Source organism: Gambusia affinis, linkage group LG22, assembly GCF_019740435.1.
Source record: "Gambusia affinis linkage group LG22, SWU_Gaff_1.0, whole genome shotgun sequence".
In the NCBI taxonomy this organism is placed as follows: Eukaryota; Metazoa; Chordata; class Actinopteri; order Cyprinodontiformes; family Poeciliidae; genus Gambusia; species Gambusia affinis.
The window spans coordinates 10,593,440-10,615,031 of NC_057889.1; the positions used below are offsets into that span (position 1 = coordinate 10,593,440).

Genomic DNA, 21,592 nt, shown 5'->3' on the forward strand with positions numbered 1-21,592 from the left:
TTCCAGACTTTGTGTTTGATGGTGGTTAAAGAAATACACTTTGCAGCACAGATCAGTTTAGTTTACTAAAATAGGAAATGGGCAGAATGTTTATTTCCACAAAAGGATGTTTAAATGATTAAAAACACTTTTAATGTGGTATGGTAGCAGAGGTGGAGGAACACCTCTGCGGAGAACACGACATTTAAAAAAGAACACAGAACACTACTACAAATAGAAAAATGTGTGTCAACCCTATAATATTTCCTTCGCCATATCATTGTTAAAGATTCCAATATGCTCATTCTTGTACACACACAATATAATATGTACATATTTGAGCTCTTATCTCAAGATACAAAAATACACTTAAACAAATAGACTGGATACCAGCCTCTTGGCTTTCACTCAAAATTATTTAATAAAGTCCAAGAATCATTGACTTCTGCACATAATCTTAGACGCCATGAGAGTTAGTCCCAGAGTTTGATCTGTCCATCCCAGCCGCAGGTGATGACCTTCGAGGTTTCGTGCGGATGCCACAGAGCACTGATGCAAACTTTGTCGTGAGCCTTGATCCTGTGATAGAGCTTGGTGGTCTTCCAGTCCCAGATGTTCAGCTTTCCATCTGCATCCCCCGATACCACATAGCTGGAAGAAAGAAAACAGTTCAGTTGGAGGGAAAAGGTGGAAGACGTGGCTTTAAAATCTAGTCTTTTTTTTCTGTCAGAAGTTGTGGTGCTGCAATGAATAATGACAGGAAGTTGGAGCACCTTTAAACCAATGTGGGCAGTGGTGGGTGAGACATGGGCAAAATTTAATGAAAAGGAACCTGGATTGCCAAAGTTCATGTAATTATAGATTTTAATCTTCTAAGTTCTTCAGTAAATGGAAGGTCTTACAAAACAAATTAATAAGGAAGCCTTATAGTAATAAAAACCCTCTGTTAAAATGTTACATTTATAGTAGTAGTTACCTGTAACTACTATTGTTATTTTGACTTTGAGATGGACTAAAATAAAAATCTAAAATAAATACACACTGAATTTAATATTTTATTTCTGCTTATTACGGTAGATAAAAGTGTATCATAAGCCTGGTAGCCCACCAAGCTTATAATACACTGGGGAAAACCCTGTACTTCATACAGCCATTTTCTGTGGCATCTATTAAACTGCAGGAACAGGATGATGTAAAATTTCAGTAGACAATGATTTTATAAAAGCTTGATATATACTTAATAGCCTTGCCAAGATATTAGTACATATTTTGGCCATGTAGTAAGTTTGTCCTAAAGTCTACTTTCTCTGTCCTTAGATAGGCAGTACATTTAAACATTACCATGACAGTTTTTGTGTTCTTTTTTTTGTTTTTACTGCTGTACTTTTATTAATTTATTCATAGGTTTTTTTTGTCATTGATATTCGTAAAAACTTCCTCTGGTTTCTGTGAGGGTACATCTGCGTTCGATCAGAAAACACTCTACCTCATGTCTGGGGAGAAGTCCACTTGGCAGGCGTAGCCAGCCACCATGTGACCCTTGAAAATTTTCTTTTTGTTCAGTCTGAAGCGATTCTGGGCTCCAAAGATAAGAATCTGGTTGTCCATGGACTGGCATGCCAGCCATTTACCTGAAATTAGAAACCAGCATGTGTAAACAACGGGAGAAATTCATCTTTCCCAAGCACAGTTTAAAAGTGTCGGCAATGCAGCACAAGATGTTTAAAAGAGAGGGGGGAAAATGTTTATTACCAAGTGAAGTGGCATTAAAGCTACAATATTGTACAGAACATTTTAAATTGCCTGTTAGCTCACTACTTGGCCTCATTTGCATGGCTCTGTACAGCCAGAGGTTTAACAAGCAGACACTGAGATCTTTGATGTCGTATTTTTATGCTGCTGCCAGATGAGTTGTAAACCTGGCATCTAAATTCAGGACTCAAACATTTTAGCTAGAAAAACAGCAGAAACTTGACTCAAGGATAAAACTTTTAAAATAAAAGGAGGACAGCTCCCCAAGAAGGGCATGGACCCATCGTTCTACCTTCATTAAAATAGAAAGATTGAAGCAATTTTAGAAAAATTAGGAAGGCTTTCTCATCATTAGGTGCTCAATTATAATCTGTTTCGCGCTGTGTTTCAGCTCTTGATATGACGGCAGTTTCAAGTCACTACACAGCAAAGGGAAGCAGTAAATCACGTTCAGAGCATCACACAACTCACCGCACCTCTTAACAGGAACATGATTATTAATGAGGTATGAAAGCAAGGTATCCAGTCGGGGTGCATGTGTGTACGTTACATTCCTCTTCAGAAAAAAACTAAAGCTTTAAAAAGCCCCAAAATATCTACTGTAATAGGCACAGGAGAGCAAAAACAACTTTTACTGAAAAAGGAAGAGGCAGCAGCCTCAGAAGAACAAGAGACTGTAGATGTGGTGTGAGGGGGGGCTGGGTGAATAAGAAAAAGCTGAGTAAGGCCCTAGCTGAAGATGATGGGCTGCAACACAGAGCCCATTAATTGGAAAACCAAGAGCTGGAGTTAAAGTGGAATGTCCATTTCTGTTAGTGTTCCTTATACAACTTGGTTGCTTTCAGATTCAGTTTCTATTCTCACTCAAAGCTTTGCAAACAACATAGAAAAAGGCAAGATTAATCTAACCTAGTGTGCAAAATCTGCATAATAACCCCGAACGCCCTTGTCACACATCTTGATCTGTTCTTAATAAGCATCTGACAACATCAATATTCAGTACAACTGAGACACAGTGCCAGCAGCAAGCATGCACTACATAAATCATAATACTAATTTCCAACATGCCTGGGCTCAATAGATCTGCCCACAAGGAATAAACTGACATTTGGAAAGACGCACTTCTTCACTTCCTTGGCGGGTTTTAATGGGAACATCAATAACGCGTTCAGATCTGTATGTTAATTATGACGCTAAACCAAGGAAACAGTTTGCTTATTGCTGCAAAAAGAAAAAAGGGGAGAAAGAGAAGCATCAGGCCTGGGTCTGTTGGTCGAAAAAAAAAAAATCCCTATCAGCACTTTTAAATGTTTGTAGTTTAGATGCTTTAGGTGGACAGGTACATCTGGGATTCAAATGCTTTACGATTTTATGTCTTGGTGTACCGGTGGACCTTAATAAATCAGAGTGTCATTTTAACGTTTCTTTAATTTGTAATTATGTTCTAAAGCGAAACTCCTGTTATTTAGATTCATTGCATACACAATATGATTTTTTTCAAGCACTTGTTTACTTAGTCAGGGCTTGTTCTGCATGAGTGATTATAGCACCATACTTTGTGACACAGAGGTGATTGGCCTGCGGTTCTGCTGAGGTTTTAAGGAAGCCTGGGTTGCATTCATCCCTATTGCTTATGCACCCTTCTACAACAAATTTTCTTTTCACTTACTTTTATGCTTGAATACAAGAGTTAGCCTCTTTTAGTGGGCATCAATTAGGGATGGGCAGTAAGTAAAAAAAATATATATATTGTGATAAAAATACGTCATCAATACAAAAAGAAAATAGGTCCAATAGAATTTCACTGAACTCTGGTCCAGAACCGCACAGGATCCTGGGGGATGTAGACAGAGGAGAAGTTTTAGTAGCTCAACCTCTCACGAGGAGGTTGGCATCTGGCAACCTCTGGCAGCTGGCATCAATTAACTCACTCACTCATTGGTAACCTAGCAACAACCCATTGAGTAACCTGTACAGGAGGAGCTCATAAGTGCTTATAAAGAAAAGACAACGATGTGGAGTGAAAGGAGAAAATGACTGCAACAGCTCAAGAAAATTATAAATAAAACAGGAAAGGTGACATCACCGGTTCATATATTTAAAGCAGAAGACAAATCAATACAAAACAAATAATTATAGACAGATGTGAAACGCATCTATTGTGATTTCTCGATGTCGTCCAGCCCCAGTCTCAATATCTGCCAGCTTGACAAATGACAAGTCAGCAGTCTTCGGTAATATTGTACAAACTTTCGGTATTATCATTTCATACTCATAAAAATGAACAAAACATATGGCCCTTCCCAGTGCTAAATAATATGGTCTGCAACAGATGCAGAGGTCTTTGTTTATAGCAATTCACACAGCTGCAACCAGGTGGGAAGCTTCGGGTTTAGAAATCCAGTCTACCAACAATACAGAAACAACCACAGCAGGCCTGTAGACCAGAAACTCTTTAGACTGGCTAAGTTTATACCAACTTGTTCTTCAGATCTCGTGCTGTTTTACTCCTCTGAGAAATGTCCAACCTTGGGCAGTATGAATCTACATCAGTGTGGTAATGTAGGTTTGTGTTCCCTCGAGTCCGCCGCTCTATGCTACAGTCTGTGTGTTTTTGAGTTTTTTGGGGTTTTTTTTTTTGCAATAATCAGGCAACTCACCATTGGGAGATAGAGTCACAGCTGGCATGGAGTGCATACTGGGCTCAGCGATGTACTTGAAGTCCACAGGGATGTCCCTGAAAAAGACACAAAGCATGGTGATCCCATATGACGTCGGATTAAACACCGGTTCAGCCTCTAAAACCCCAAAGGGAAACAGTTAATAAACCTCTCTGCTAACCTCTGCTGTTCTGTGAGCTTGAAAATACTTAAAACCCACAGCAAAACAGCAGCTGTGGAACAGCAAAATTATCAGTCTAGTTAAAGCGCGTAAATATCTGAATAAAATCTGAAAGCTTTGATGTTGAACCATGACTGTACAAGCAACCAATTATTTACAAAATCCTTATTTGCTCTCCTCACACTGTCGCCAGTCTTTTTATGCTCTCTCTGTTTGTCTGCTTTGGCAGGGATGTGCAACTATTTGATCTTAATTGGTTTGAAGCATCTTTCACATTTACAGCTCTCTGTGTTTGTCTCGGTCATTATGAATGGAAAGGGCTTTGCTTGGTCGTCAGGGAACGTATTCAAAAAATAAAGTTACTCAATGTCACTAATGTCTCTCTGTGTCTTTCTCAGCACATTTGCATCGGAAGTGTGCTTAAGAGTTTTAATCCTGAACTGATCCTGCCATCTGTTTACACTGAGTTATATCAGTCTTCCAATGTGACGATGAACAGCTGGAGTTAAATGAAAGCAGTTTCAACAAACTAATACGAGGGAATAAGAAAGTAAAAGATGGGAAACATTATTTCCGCAGATTTCTGGAAGAGAACTCTAAGATTTTTATTACATAATAATTTAAGAACTACTGGAATTCTGAACTTAATCATGTCATAGCTATTATTTACCTTATTTAATTACATGAACAATTTTAAAAGAGTACAGAAATAGACACTCTCCTATGCTAAATGAATCGATAATTAATGTAACATTTAGATTTTAATCCCATAAATGAAATAATAAACACATTTAGGAAATAGAACTTTATTGTCTGTTTAATTTTCTACTTATTTATATACATTTGATAATTTTGTTTAAATTACAAAAATAAATTCTTAAAAATATAATTTATGACAGTATTGGAAATCTGAACAAGGAGTTTGAGTTTTTTTTAGGACTCAAATTAAATCCAGCAAGTAAAGTTTTTGAAGTCCTGTAGAGAGAAATGGAACAAAAAATAAAAGTTTTGTCCAAGGGACATTATTGACTAATAAATGTGTGTTTACAGTGAAAAGACAGCAAGATTTTTAGAAGGATCTGGTCCATAGTAAAAGTCGGGCTGGAAAGTTTCTTGCTTAAAAGGCTAATTTAAACTGAAATAAACCAGATAAACCATGGAAGACAGAAGTTTGCTGACAATAAATTACACCAGTTATTTTCATAACTTTACTTTTTTTTTCTCAGGTGCATATTAAATATTAAGATAAGCTCTCAGATTGATTATCCTAAAAACCTTCATCAATCCTTGTTCCCTAATAATAAACCACTGCTTTAGATTAATTCATTTCTCAGACACATTTGATGTATGCAAATATATGAAAAATAGCGTGTAAGCTTAAATATATTTAGGTATTTAACACTTGTGGATTTTTAATCTATAAATCTGTGCCTAACCTTTCTCTTCAGGCAATATGTGTCTTCTGGCCAATTCAAATAATTGTCAGGCAATTAATCTGGTCAACAACTCATAGATTTACTCCCACAGTTTTGTCTCCCAGGAGACAATGTGGAAAACAGACTCTCAGGCTACAGCTGATTGGCTTCTTCTGGTCTTTCCAAGATCAACATTTGCTCTCTTTTTCTAAATTTAAAATATAGAAGATTTTTTTCTGCAGTTGGAAAAAAAATACTAGGAGGTTCTCAGCACTAAAAATGTAACGCAGAGGATAAAACTCCTTATTCTAAATATTAAGGCCTCACATAAATATTTACAATCTTTGAGACGGAAACAGAAAAACTTGTTTATATCCCCATGGACACTGGAGCCAATAAACATATCATTGTTGGTGGTCTGTCTTGACTGTCTGCTGACACCAAACAAACCAGGATACATTAGCATTGCAACAACAAAAATAAAAGTGAATATTAAGAGGGATTTCATAATCCAGAGTTCATATTCTGGCTAAGAATATTCAAAATGTAACATGTAAGACAAAGATATTGCATTCTTTAATTTGTAGTCTCTACTCACCACTCCCAGACTCGCAGACTCTTATCATCTGACGTGCTGACAAAGCGGCGATTTTCGTCAACAAAGGTGATGGTGTTGACAGCACCCAGGTGGCGATCGTACTCCTGAACCACCTCGCTCGTCCTGATGTCCCACTGTCCAGCAAACATGAGCAGAAAGCAAAACAGAAACAAGGGAAGTAAACACTCAAACCCCAAACAAGTCTAAACAAACAAGATGATCTGAACAACCAGGGAAGAATCCACCATAATAAAAAAGTGTCAGCATACATTTTTCTAAGCCATGAGATCAGATGGATGACTGTGGGAGTTTCCTCCTTTGAGGAAATATTCAATCTGTGTCAGCGCTGAGAAATTGTTCAATTACAGTGAAGTGATGACAGCGATTAGCAATCAAACGGGCCTCGGATTTGAACATCAATATATTTTTGGAGAAGATCTTGCATTAATTAAGGCGTAAAAAAGTTTCCACGCAGATGCTCCCACCCCCAGGCAAGGAAACAAACAAGAAACAAACAAAAAAACATGCATGCTGTTCTGTCCAATTTCATTTGTGCTCTTTTATTTAAATCCTCCCCTTGGGGCCAGCAGCCATCTGTGCTCGTCGCCTAGAGGACAGCTGCATGATTTAACGTTAGCCCCGATTGAGATAACAAATGCAGTTCATAACGATAGTTAGGGAGCAGAGCTGGTGTTTTCTTTTTACATCTCTTTTTGAATGGTCTATTCTTAGAAGAAGAATATATAAAATCCTTCAGGTCCTCTGGATGTTATGACCACACAAACTTTTATGTGATGTGATGGTTGCACTACATAACACTGTTTTCTTCACTGCTCGTGTGCAGCCTGTGATTAATGACTTGCTCTAGTCCCGTCATCCACTGATCCCCCTGCACGTCCCACACAGATACGTACACAAGTGCTGAAGTTTGAGAGAGAAGTATAGTTCATGCTCCTGTGAGCTCAGGCTCAAAACATGGAAACTCTAGTGCATCTGCTCTGCCGACAAAAGCGGATTGCCCGCTGTCCTTTACCTGAACAATCTTCTTATCCGACATCCCAGCCACAAAAAGATTCTGCTTGTCCTCGTCTGGATTGAACTTGACGCAGTAGGGTACCTTCCTGTTTGTGAAGCGAGAGATACACTGGCCTGTGGAGAGGGAAGTAAATTGAAAGTCAGGGTTCCAGAAAAATCCATTGTTTCTACTTTTTTTTCTTTTCTCCATTAAGGCACACTAAAGCTGTCCACAACTTAAAGGACACAGTCTGCAACTTTTATTGCTGTGGAGCTCAATCCGCAGGAGGAGCGACAAGTCAGCTGGAAAACAGAAAATGCTGTTTACTTCTGCTCATTCTGTGAGGAAAATAGTGCTGCATATGAAGGAATACAAAACTGCAATGGGGACTTTTCAATCAAATCTTCCTGCTACTGGGACAGAGTTAGATAACTGATCTCTATCACATAGAAATCAACAAAACAGACAATTAAAGAAATATAATTTTTTTTTAACAAATCAACAAGTGGGGGATTTAACTCTTTTCTGCCCTCTGCTGGAGAAGCATTCTTCAACTTAAAAGGGTGTCAAATTTCAACAGAACAGAGAGAGGACATAAAGAAAAAGCTTCATTTTACACAGAGACATAGACAAAGGTAGCTGTTCGTTTGCTATTTAGTTGAATCAAGACTCAGTCTAAAGGTAAAAGGCGACAAAATGCGTTTCACAGCAATAAATGTCCATAAGCGCTTCCTGGCGGTGTCTGCACCACATGACAAAGCAACATATCTGTTCACCCATCTTAAATCAGAACTTGGACTGGTCTATAAACAACAAATTAAAGATGTACTGATCCGATATTAATATCTGTATTGGTTCCAATACGATACGAAATTCTAGACATCAGTGACAATGTGACTGATCCGTAAGGGCAGATCTATTCAGTCTAATTCTATGCTTAGTGCTCTGAACAATGGCATGCTTTATTATTTATTTTACATTATATTTAGATTTCAAATTTGAAAGAAGATTTGTTGTTTGCAATAGTCAACCTATTGTTTTTGTCAGTTTCTTTATTATTTATTTTACATTGGCTGTAATACCTCTAATTCCACAGACTGAACAAATTAAAGTTGTGTAGTTTTACATGTTAGACCAAGCTTGTGAAGATATTGGTGTACTTAAGTGTATTGGTGAAGAATAATCAAATAATTTTTTAATTCAGCACATTTGTGTCTGACACGTATAAAGTCAATTCAGCACTTTTCCCATTTTCCTATTTTATTTCTCAAAGTTTTAAATTTATTTCCACAGTAAATATTTTTGTACTGAATTGTTGATTTAATTTACATTTTATTAGCCTACATCTCATTTAGTGCTGCACAGTGTCATCACAATATCCATGTGTGCAATAACATAGTCACAAATACTTGGTAGGATATTATATATAGAATTTAATATTCTACAAATTAATATATTTGGTAGGATATTAAATTTCAAGAGCCAAAAATCCAAATTCTGCTTGTGGGGGATTCAATAAGAGGGTGTCAAAGAAAATTGTGACAAAATACGTTGTTCTTTTTGTGTAACTGATACATTGATTCCCTCAAATTCATGGATTAATCAAGATTTCAATTAGGAATGCACAATATATTGGGAGTAGCATCCACATCAGTCGATATTAATCAATTTTAAACATATCTGTATTGGCATGAAACAAGATGCATTTGTATAGACGCAAAGTGTGCAGAGATGTAAGAGAAGGAGCTTACCTGTCTCAGAGTCCCACAGTTTAAGGTAGCGGTCGTATGCAGCACTGAGGAACTGAGTCCCACTGTTGTTGAAGCAAATGTCTCGCACTGCTTTGCTGTGACCTAATACACAACAAAATCAAAGCAATTATAAGCACACAACTACTGCAATAAAATCATATTTTTACACTCAACAAGAAATATGGCAAATTTTGCCTCAGATGACGTATTGCTTTCTGGCAAAATTATTCCATGATTCCACATGTGGAAGATGAGGAAGGGAAAATGTTTAGCAGAGCCCAATGAGGAAAAGGCTAAAACAAAAATTACAAACCATAATTACGTCTTCAATGTTTGCATGCTCTATTTTTCTTCTAATTCCTGTCTTCAACTGTCTGGCTCTTCCTCATACAGGAAGGTGATTTGAGATCCCTGCAGTCTGACTATTTGCAGCTGTCTCCCTTGTTAAAACCAGCTTTTATCAGAGCTATGCTGTTTCCACAGTGATAACAGAGCCCACTGATGCTAAGCACCTGTCTGCACTCTTCCTCTAACCAGGCCTGCTGCCAGACCAAAGGCAACAGCCACTGAAAGCCTTGCTGATGTGTGTGCAGAAACGCACATACATTACTACAACTGAAAACAGGTCGCACAAGTAAGCAAATATCCCCCGTGTCCCAGGCTGAATTAAAATATGAAAATATCACTGATTGATATTCATGAATTTCCCTACCCTCACTGTTCCCTTTCTACTAAGTGATCCTTCGGGTTGGGTGCTTCAAACCAGTCCACATTCTGTGCAGCGTTCAGTCAAAGTGGGTACTTCAAGCAGAAGTTTACAGAGCGACATACGCAATTAAAACGGAAGACCAGTAAGTCGTATATTTTAATTTATGGTAAATGTGCATGTACTGGAAAGAGTCCAAACCCTCAGAAAAATATTACAGCTTCAGAAAAGAAAAATAAATATTGCATAGCTGATCATTAAATGCAGAGCCATGTTTATATTCACCCAGCGACATAACTAAATACTTCTAAAACTGCATTAGATTAAAAAATATATATACATATATTTTTTTATTTTAATCAGTATTGCCTCACATATTGACTCTTTTGTTATTTCATTCATTAATAACTGGGTTTCCTCTCCCCCTCCACATCGCCTCTCCATGTTCTGTGTCCCTTGCCCCTCATTCCCTTCTGCCCCTGGGCTGCTGAATTATGCATGTTCTGTGAAGGAGCTGACAAGCAGAACCAAAGCTGCAAACAATCTCTATCCTGACAGTGTGCTGTCAGGGAGGAGTAGCAGAGTGTCTTGCATGCATTAGCCTAAAAACACTCAAGCCTGGAATAATAAATATTTCTCTGTATATATAATTAAATTTAAAGCACAGCATCTCTGTCAGTGGTCAGCAGATTTAAATGTTCCAGTTACACTGACCTCATATCTGTCACTGTCATGCATTTCCCAAAAAGCTATGTTTATTCAGAGATTGAGCATATTTTCCATCAGCATGTTTGCAGATGACATGCTGTTGTTCAGGAACTCTTGAGGGACACAGCATTCAAAATTACATAAAGAAAAAGATTCATCACCAGTTGACAAATTTAAAATAAAACAAGATTTAACAAAAAATGCTTACTTACCAATAAATGTGCGGAGACACCTCCTCTCTCCATAGACCTCCCACAGCTAGAGAGAATAAGACACATCGAGACATGGCCTGATGAGTACAGAGCATTTATGTGCTGAATGTTGTGCATATTTGTACAAGGCTGTGTCTTGACTAAAATAGTCGACCAAAATAATCAAATGCACCGATCAGGTTTTTCCAGGGTGAAACTAATAGCTATACCACATGAGTAAAATATGTGCTGCAGACTGGCTGATAAAGGTTGCTCTTTTGTATCCAAGAGAAAACAAAGGAATTAACCCCATTTTTACATCAAAGCACATCAAAGTATCTAATGACCTTAAACAGTTCATTAGGTACAAAAAAGTGAATCAAACACGTTTCTGATTAATGCGCTTTTAGGTCAAAACAGTGGACGTTTGACGTTTTAATCAAAAAATACATTTCCCACTATTGGATGAAGGGGAAAAAATGCATATCTGATTTGGGTTTCTACAGTATTTCCATTCCAAAATGTCCTACTCATACTCAATGTTTTAGACTTTTCTATTAATATAAAATGACATCATGGACATTTGCACAAAGCATAAGTTTGGTTTTAACATCTGTTATTTTCTAGTCATTTAATCCAACATTGTTGGTTTCTGATTCAACATCATAATAGAGTGATAAGTGAAAATATATTAGGGTACCCACATAAATGAAAAATGTGGGCTGTATCATCCTAAGATAAATGTAGATTGGGTGTAAGCAGAAATTTATACATTTTACAAATATGTAAAGTACATATTTATTCATAGCCAGACAGCTTTAAAGCATTGGGACAGTCCATAACCGAGGTCTCTAGTGGCCTAAAATATTATGAAATGGCCTTTTTTGATTTTTGAATGAATGTGTGTTCATCAGATTAGAATAAGTTTCCCCTTGAGTTGCACAAGTACATTATAGTACGTGGACACTGGATGTGTGTGTCCCAAAAATCAAACAAACAAATCCACTTTATCTCAAAAATCCAAATGATCAATAACTCATAGTGTCAAAAACTCTAGATGTAATCTATCAAACCCAAACTAGAAATCACAATCTAAACAGAAATTAGTGTAACCCTTACCCTAACAACTTACATTTACAGAAAAATCAGATTTAAGGATATTAAAATGAATTCTAAACTTTTGATTTTTTTTTTCGTTTTAATATTTCCATTCTTATGCACACTTGGGAAAATCATCAAATTAAACTGCAGATGCCTTTAAACTGTGTAAGAAACAAGTCCATCTACAAATGTTACATTAAGTCCAATACACTCTTAACATATTTAAGACCGTAAAAAAAGGCAGCCACCTTGAAATGTAATATTAAAATTATTAACATCTATTATCTTGAGGGTATCAAGAGTCTGTGCTGCTAAATGACCTTCTGCTGTTATTAGATAATTTGATAATATACCTTGATCTTGCAGTCCATGGAAGAAGAGAGCAGAAGATGACCAGACCTGGGAAATAATCGGATAGCACTGACACCCTGAAAATAAACAGACATGGAAAGAATGAATTTACTTATTTATCTCTTTCTTATGATAGTATTTGTCAGTACCAATATTATACAGTATTGTACTGCACAGTTTTGCATTTTATCAAGCTTTTAGGTGTGACTGTTTATAACATTTACCCATTTTTGTGCATATTTTTAACTGGTGAAATGTTTTTGAGAGGTTAACGGTTTTCAAAGTAAAGTCACACTTTACACAATAATGTCCCACAGGGGAATAGATTTCAATTCAAAATGCTCACAAAGAATGAATAATCCAAAACAGACATGGAAATTAACACTCTCAGTGTTTCTAGTTTTCTTTTTGCATGTCAAAATTTTCAGAGAAAGAAACCGTAGAAATATCAACAAAGCACACTTTGAGGTTACTTCATTAGCAACAACCCCCCATGTTCTCCTTTTCCACTTACCTTAGTGTGTCCAGACCAGACATGAATCTGTTTCTTTGGCAGGTAACACTTATCTGGAGCATCTGCAGAACGTAAGTTGACGCCCACATCCTGTGGAACATGGAGGTATGACCTGCCCTGGTAGTCATACATCTCTTTGACTGCAGACAGGAAGAAAGACACAAAATCTGATGTTTTAAACACATTTCACAAAAAGGAGAGAAAATTTAACTCCTCTTAGTCATTAACTGTGGAAAAAGATTATTTTGATTAATTTCACTAACAACATAAAAGCATCTTAATTACCATGAAGAATGGTCTTCTCTTCTCCTGGAGCCTCGTCTTCATTCCTTCCCTTCTTCTGCCTTTTAGCAGTGATCTCATTGAGTTCTTTCAGCTCTTCCTGTACAATAAAATTAATTATGAGGAAACAACCCAGCAATTGTCATATTTTATATAATTACAAAGACAGGCCTGGCATAGTGAATCAGTTTAATCTCAAATGAATGCCCGATTATAAGGGCTTTAACATGGCTGTGTGGGCGAGTGGAGTCACAAAGCCAGTGATAAGTAGCATCTGCTGCACCAAATGTCTGATCTAATGTACAAAAATACATTAGACTGGATATAAAGGCCTATACAGATGGCTTCCAGTAGCTGCAGAAAAACTGTCATGTTAGAAGGCCTTTAACTTCAGTATTCCTGCTATGAATAATGTTAAAGAATAAAGTACAGATAGTCTGCTTGGTAATCGTGATTTAAAGACAATCACATATAATTTAATACATGTTACAAATGATCAGTAAATCATTTTGTAAGCCAGCAATCAAGTTACATTAACATGTTTTCTAGCACATAAAACAATATTTCACCTCCGATGGTTTGGCCACATCTTTTTCGTCCACATATTTCGCCCACGGCCCCAGGAAGTTGTCAATCTCTCCTGCATCCCCACCTTTGACCTTCTTCCTTTTCTCTGGCTTCTTCTGACCACTTTCAAAGACAGTCAGTCCTGGAGGAAGGAAGGATTACATTAGAGGTATTACAATTGTTTAATAACATATAACAAATGTAAATGTAATGTAATGTAAAAGATAATCATTATTAATGCCCACCTTTGTTTTTTTCAGCCTCTTCCACAGCACCAATATAGCTACAAGAGGAAGCTTCATGTGTGTCAACAGAAGGATCTAAAGCATAACCTACAAGCAGACAGAAGAGCATTGTTAAAAAAAATAAGTGTGCTACCTACCATAGAGGATATAGATAATTTTACCATAAGTAGAGAAAGTCCTCCTTTGCTGTTCAAACATAAAATCATTGACGTGAGCAGGTTCTGCATAGCCAGACAGCATGTTCCTTGGGGCCGACATCTGCTGGGACTTATACGGATTCATTGGCCCAAACTAAAATGAAATGAGCCAACGGTCATTATCATTATCATTATAAGGTGTCCTGTCCTGTTTTAGTAGGTAATAAACTCTCTTCAGTGTAGGAGGTCTACAGTGAGTGAAAGGTGTAAGACGTACACTGAGTTACATCATCTTTTTTATTTGGTATTCAATGGTTATCTGCCCTACAGTCATATAATTATTTAGCTGAATTAATAAGACTTAGTCACATGAAGTATTAAGAAGACCGAGGTGAATGAATCATCAATGCAGACTGAGCGTCTGCATAGAGTAGAATGAAGTTAAATAAAGCTACTAACAGGTCTCTACTTCCATATTTAATTACAACTTAAAGGTCTGAACATTAGTCATGAAACTCTTTTGAATTTCATGAAACTCTTTTGACTTTCATGTGTACATTTTACGTGCAAACATGTTTGTAGTTCTATAAGTATTTGACAAACTTACCTCAGGTGCAAACATCGTTTCATATGTTGGGTTATAAGTGACTTCTTTCAGTGAAGGGTCCAAGTGTATGCCAGTCTCAACAGCCTCCTGACATGGAGACATAAATAATTAGCCAACAATGTTAACCAACTGATCTCACAGTTATAAAATACTAAACTAATGAAATCAGAAGTTTAAGGTTGATCTCTATTTGGAAAAAAATACGATTAACTAAACCTTGCATTACAATTAATGCTGTTGTAGTACATCCAGATATCTCTATCAGCAAAATAAAAAGCAACAATGGTAAACGTGTAAGCTAAACTACAGCTCAATGCCTTTTGCTCTCCTATTCAGTTTCCATTTAGTAGATGAAGTTGGCTGTATTATAGTTTAAAAACAAAATCCGCCAAAGTCAAGCTAACGTTAGCTAGCCTGCATCTCTTAGCTTACCTTAACAGCAACCTCCGGGGCAGAATTAAGAACAGCCAAAGACATTGTGGGTTCAGACTGCAGAGGTTTAAGGTGAGCCGTAGCATCCGGATCATTCGGATCAACTTTCTCGATACTGGTACTGGATTCCGACTCGTTTTCGGAGTCGGAATCGCTCCCGTAGGAAGCGAGGGAAGCTATGGCGGTAGACATGTTGAATGTTGTGAAGTCACCGGAAGCAGCAGGCGGGACATCCGCTGAAAGAAAAAAGCGGAAACTATACGGGCAGAAACAAAACTTGAAATTTAATTACCATAATCAGGATTGGGATTTAATTTTGTTACAACATTTCTACCCAGTGAAAAAAAGAATCATGTAAAAAGCAGCTGAATAAATTCATAAAATTACTCAAAGTGAAGCATGGAAAATTGATAGAAACTGCTACAACTGCAATTTATAGATCCCTAACTCTACCTGGTTTTTGTAACCTAAGGTAAGAAAGTATGGAGTTCAAGACTTTTAAGGATATAAGTTACGAATATTTTGTCACCGCAAGTAGCTCTAACATTTTTGTTCGCTTTACTTTTTTTATTTGAAAAAACAAAATAGCATTGACAAAATAATCATAACAATTACCGTCACCATTAATATATCAATCTGTGAACGATATGTTTAAAAGGGAGTAGGAAAAAAACAATCAAGAAAAACAAACGAATGGGTCATGGTTGAATAGTTCTAAATTTTATCATAGTCTCATTTGCTTATTTCACAGTAAGTTGCTTACACATTATTAAAGACACATGTTGGTCGTAATAAAAATTACCTGTTTATTGAATATTCCTGAATATTCCTGTATTCGTTCATTTGTGAGGGTTCGTGGCAATATATATATATATATATATATATATATATATATATATATATATATATATATATATATATATATATATATATATATATATATATATATATATATATATATATATATATATATAATGATTTGTAATTTTTTGTTTTTGTGTTGATTTTATTGATTCGTAATTTTTGCTTGAAATATGTTGGAAATATCTCTCAGCTCTATGCAATAATTTCTAAAAATTATATTTTTTGTATTTCACGGCTAAAATTTTCACTAAATTATAATCTAAGGGATCGGAGATTAAGAAATTGTACAGCAGGATCGATTGGACAGCGCAGTATGACGATTCCGCACTTTAGCCAATACTGCGAGCGCACGCGCTGTCCGCGAGCCTCCCACGATCACACATCAGCATGGGACCCTGTCTCGAACCCCAACAATGGAGTGGCTCATACCATCGGCGCTGATTGTTGCGGGGACATTCTCCTCCAAACAAACCTAACACAACTCTCCTTACTTTGCCGATACAACCTTTGTCGCATGGGATTAAACCCGAAAACGGGTTCATGTTAAGAAATTGCCAGCTAGTTGGACCGGAACACATTTGATGTCAGTTTAAGCAACATCTTGCCAAAGAAACCCTTTGCAGAAAAAAAGTGGCTGGATTGTTCTGCGCCGCCGCCTCTTCCAGCAGGAGCGCATTTGATATCAGAGACGGTGCAGCCATGGATCTGACCCGGAGGTTTAAATACTTGGATTCTGTGGCACGCTGTGCAGGTCCGTGAGGATGGAAAGAAAATAAGTGGGATTTTAACCAACGTATCAGGTAATGTTTGAACATCGTGTAATGGTGCAGACACTTTTAAATCCTACTCTAATAACATTGCATAGACCTTAATGTATCTCAACAGTATTCAGCTGAACTTACTGGCTCAGAACAGAATCACCATGTTGTAACATTAGACCTAAACTGGAACTGCTAGACTGCTAACGGTCTTGGTAATTCAACACTGTGACTCCCACTTTAACCCCACATACAGGTGATAAACATGACATTGATGCGATTCCAAAGTGATCAAATTCTCAAAAAAGTACCAAATGCGCGTTTCTAATGCTTAAATGAAGGTCAGATTTATAAAGGGACTGGTGGGTAATCAATTTCAGCGGCACATCTGCATGAGCTCCCGCTGCAGCAGTGTCTTGACATATATGTACAGTCTGAGGAATTATTGGCAAGAAACCCGGAGAACACATATGTACGATGCCGCGCAAATTTCCAGACACGATCGAAACATCCGAGATATATACGCCAGCTGCTATGTCAGTGGCCGGGGAATGGTGGACGGAGAGTTTCAGAGCGGTGGAGTCAAACCGCTGGGAATGAATTTCTCCGCGATGAGGGGCCGGGGTCTTTCTCCAAGCCTGCTCTGTCTGCAAACTGTCATGGGGGGATGGTAGGTTGAAGCCCACTGGAAAAAAAAAAAAAAATCATGGTTTCTGAAATTTGAAACCGTCTTTGTACTATTTAGAAGTGCGACAAGAAAAGCATGCACACTGAACCCAGTCCTATTGTGACTTGCGTGCATTTTTTAAATCTTTAGTGCAACTGTAAGATTTTCTTTGCACTGAATGATCCAGTTGATGTGATCCTTCACGGTATTCACTTTACCACTATCAAGAATATCTTTGGAAGCATGTTCTTTCAAACCTTATGGAAGGGTTAAATATTGCGTGAATCAAAGCCAGCTTGATCCATATGCGAACTTGGCAGCTGCTTAGGTCCCCTAACCAACAGAGTGCGCCCAAGAGCACACAAATTAAGTTTACAAATTCATATTTTTGTACAAATTATTTTAGCGGTATTCAAAACTAGTATAAATGATGCAGAGCCTTTGCTTCTGCCGCTCCATGCACAACCAAATATATAATTTTTCCCCCCAATAAAAACCCTTTTTAATATAAAACTTATCTGAAACATAGAACTGAGACCTCACCACCTTACGTAGATGAATATTTAATTGTAAAATCAATTACTTAAGATATTTTGCTTTCCAGTTACAAACTACATTGATTGTTACATAGGTTGTCAAATGTTTTAAGCAATTGAAGTGGAAGATATAAAGTAAATGTTATCTGAGTTGCAGTTAAAATTGTCTCTGCTTTGGACTGGCTCTGCTCTCACCATAAAAAAACTGTTTAGTTTGTGAAATGAAATGAAGATACAAGAGGGACACAAACTGTTTATTTTTTTAAATTTATTTATTTATTTAGCTGGGATTGTAGCTGAATGTTATTGCAAGAACTTAATCATTTCACCAACTGTCCAATAATCAGTTTATTCAGCTCAGATCAGCTTTTTACATTTTCAGAAGACTTTAGGTCTTAAACTTTAAACACCTTATCAATATCAGTAATAAATATGGGGTAAGAGATGTATGTGTTTGAAAGGAGAACGTGACTAGAATATTCATCATGTTTGTTGTGTGTAAAGGTGGCTTGTAGATGCCATAATCACTCCCAATCAGCTCCGACATTGTTAAATGATGATCTAGCATCATGACACCACAACAACACTTTTAGATGCACTGAAACCCATTTCATTCCCACAAGTGAACCAGGCTGTTCCCATGTTTATCTGATGTTTCCTGTGAACCTTTTTTGCTTTTGGAATTCTTGCTTGGCTGGCGCTCTTCTTTGTGAGAGAACAGTTTTGGCAAGCCTCCTGCAGAGGCTTTTTGGACTTCTCTTGTTTGTTGACATTGCTCTGATCCTCTGCCAGTCTCTGGGTTTCTCATGCAACCAAGAACAGTCTCTCCCTTTCTGTCTTTCTCCTTTCTGTCTCTCCTCTGAGGTGTGCTGGGGCGACAGGGGAGGCACAAACTTGTAGGGAGAGAGCGACGGAGCATGCACAGAGTTGGGAGAGTGAAAAAAGATGATTAAAAGCTGAAAAAGTGTGCCAGAGATTCTGGTGAAGTCAAAGAGAGCAACGTTGCAGTTCCCATTTACGTGGCATTTCGTGGAGCCACAGACGGACCTCCTATCTCCCAGCTGCTCGGATGCTCCCAAGGGTCCGGCACACAGGAGCTATTGTTCCTCCTCTTGGCTAAGCCCACAGCTCAATAATGTTGCTTCTGTCCTCTGACTGAACTGGTCTGACAGAGAGACACCAGTGCACAGCTTAGCCTGGCTGACTGGTGCTCCTTGTGTGTTACTACTGTTGTATCTACCACCTCCCGAGAGTTAAGTGGGAGGAGGCAAAGGTAGAGTTTCTGTGCTTTTCCTCTTTTTATTTATTTATTTTTTAAACAGACTTCATCAAAGTAGGATTTAGTTGTTCTCCATGCTTTCCTACCTCCAAGCACAGCTCAAAAAATAAAATGTAATGAAAATTTTGGACGTTTTTTTTGTCACTCATTTCAGAAAGTGATACCAATTCATCACACAGAGTGAAGTAGTTCAAGCCTTTATTTCTTGTAGTTTTGATTATTATGGCTTTGCATTGTGATTCTGCTGAGGTGTTAAGATCATTTGCATTGTTTTGTGTGGTGTCTCTCCTGTTCCTCTTCACAATACCCTAAAGATTCCCTGTGGGGTGCAGGCACTCTAACTCCATGGTCAGTGAACCAGTTCTTGGTGCCTTTAGGAGTGGGGGCAGGTGCAACGTCCTGCTGGAAAGAGAAATTAGCACCTCTGTAAAGCTAGTCAGCAGAAGGAAGCAATAAGTGATCTGAAACTTTCTGGTAGATTGCTGTGTTGACTGTAGACTTCAGAAAACACAGTGGACCAACACCAGCAGATGAACACGGAATCAACGTGAGTTCTTTACCCCTTCACTTTTGGTCTAGACTCTGGGACCTTGATTCCCAAATGAAATGCAAACTTTACTTTCTTTTGAAAAGAGAACTTTGGACCTCTGAACAGCTGTCCAGATCTTTTTACACTAAGCCCAGGTAAGACACTTCTGAAGTTGTTGTAATTCAGGAGTGGTGCAACACAAAAATGCAACCTTTATAGCCCACTTGTAAGATTTGTCTGTGCATAGAGGCTCTTGATGCACTGACTCCATCCTCTTCTTTTGAAGCATTTCCAAATTTTTGAATGGATTTGTCAGACAATCTTCTCAAGGCTGCAGCTATGCCTGTGGCGTGTGCACCTGACTTTTTCCTTCCACTCAACTTTCTATGAATACTGTATTTAACTTTCACAATATTCTTATTTTCTTATAGACTAAATTTTATGTTTTAATTTCTATAAGTCATAACCATCAACATTACAACAAAGGTTTGAGATATTTTATTGCTTTGTTTGTTGAAATGGGTGGCAAAAATTGCAAAAAAATTTCATAAAATAAAATTTCTTTACAATGATTTGATAAGGTATTCATTATCCTTGAACATCAAATTTTGTGACATTACAACAAAGAAAATTTAATTTTATGAGTTCTTTGCGTTAAAACTAAAGCAGCACTCCACCCTGAACAAACCATCTCGATGTTGGAACATGGTGGTGGATGCATTATGATGTGTGCGTATTTTTCTTCAGCATGTACAAGGAAGCTAATTATGGTTGATTGAAAGCTTGATTAAACACAGATCAATATAGGAAGAAAACCTGGTGAGGCTGTAAAACATTTGAGATTGGGACAGAGGTTCATCTTTCACCACAACAACAACCTTCAGCACACAAACAGAAGGAGAGTGAAATTTGTTTGGATCAAGCTGTTTTTGATGGCTCAAGTCAAATCTGAAACCCTTTATCTTATTGACAATTTGTATAATCTTGGAAAATTGCTTCTCAAAGAACAATCTGTCCAGACTGATTGAGGTTGAGTTGTGTTGCAAAGAAGAATATGGAGAAACTTCAGTCTCTAGATGTCCAGAGTTGGTAGAGATATACCCCTAAAGGCCTGCAACTGCGCACACAAAAATAAATCAAATGGTTTTGAACTGCACTGTACCTAATGCTATTCCTTTACACTTCCCGTGACGGCAGCAGTCATCGTACACCTTTTCTACACATGTCCGTAGTGCCTTTTTTAATAATCTCTGTAAAAATGCAACCATTTCTAAAGTAATTTTATGAAAAGGAGAAAAATAAAACTCCAGCCTCTTTCACATTTTGACAGCCATAAATCACCTTCACAATCCATGCTTATTATTATGCGTGTAGCTGTTCGGTATAGAGAAATGACTCTTCATTTTCCTCTGCACCCTTGTAGTCAGCTTTATCTTCTTTCTCTTGTCTTATACAGTAGCCAGTTTGTCTCTTCATCCTCTCTATTTCAAGTTCTCACCCAGAGGAAGAGAGGGTGCTGACAGGCTCTTCAAATGACTTGACAGGGTATCTCCAGAAAGGATTTGCTTGACCGTCTCCGTCTCTGTCAACATGGCTAAAAGACAAGACGTCCCAAGTGGGATCAGCGTGACCCGTTTACAGCAGCCGATTCCTCATTTCTTCATTTTAACATTGATCTCCCCTATTTACGATGCAAGCTAAAAATGTCAGATACTGACATTCCTTGTTTGATTGTTCTGTTTCACTCATTTTGCCTTCATGTACAGC

General features: G+C 37.6%; 2 protein-coding genes across 4 annotated transcripts in view; one reads left to right on the forward strand and one right to left on the reverse strand.

Annotated features, from left to right (window-relative positions):
• Positions 1 to 46: 46 nt before the first annotated feature.
• cdc40 (cell division cycle 40 homolog (S. cerevisiae)) lies at positions 47 to 15,422 on the reverse strand. The gene is made up of 15 exons (XM_044106105.1): positions 15,193 to 15,422; positions 14,761 to 14,847; positions 14,178 to 14,307; positions 14,017 to 14,103; positions 13,774 to 13,913; positions 13,208 to 13,304; positions 12,923 to 13,062; positions 12,411 to 12,485; positions 10,978 to 11,023; positions 9,352 to 9,453; positions 7,619 to 7,734; positions 6,586 to 6,719; positions 4,392 to 4,468; positions 1,466 to 1,610; positions 47 to 630 (listed from the first exon to the last, which is right to left on the reverse strand). Exons 1-15 carry the CDS (start codon positions 15,382 to 15,384, stop codon positions 453 to 455), a joined length of 1,746 nt encoding a protein of 581 aa, XP_043962040.1. The 5' UTR covers positions 15,385 to 15,422; the 3' UTR covers positions 47 to 452.
• Positions 15,423 to 16,418: 996 nt separating this feature from the next.
• The window catches only part of wasf1 (WASP family member 1), a 56,106-nt gene continuing 50,932 nt past the window's right edge, over positions 16,419 to 21,592 (forward strand). For 2 of the 3 annotated variants that reach the window (XM_044106540.1, XM_044106541.1), the window contains exon 1: positions 16,420 to 16,856. The gene's annotated coding sequence lies outside the window, so the exon portion shown is untranslated. Of the gene's footprint in view, positions 16,857 to 21,592 lie in introns of all 3 variants that reach the window. The other variant, XM_044106539.1, reaches the window with a different exon arrangement.

Bases quoted from the DNA above. Each gene is read 5' to 3' on its own strand.
- cdc40 (XM_044106105.1), bottom strand. From the start codon at position 15,384: ATGTCTACCGCCATAGCTTCCCTCGCTTCCTACGGGAGCGATTCCGAC. The intron at 14,308-14,760 runs GTAAGTTTGTCA...ATTTCATTTTAG, and splicing joins AAACGATGTTTGCACCTGAG to TTTGGGCCAATGAATCCGTA. The intron at 7,735-9,351 runs GTAAGCTCCTTC...CCCTCTCCACAG, and splicing joins ACTGTGGGACTCTGAGACAG to GCCAGTGTATCTCTCGCTTC.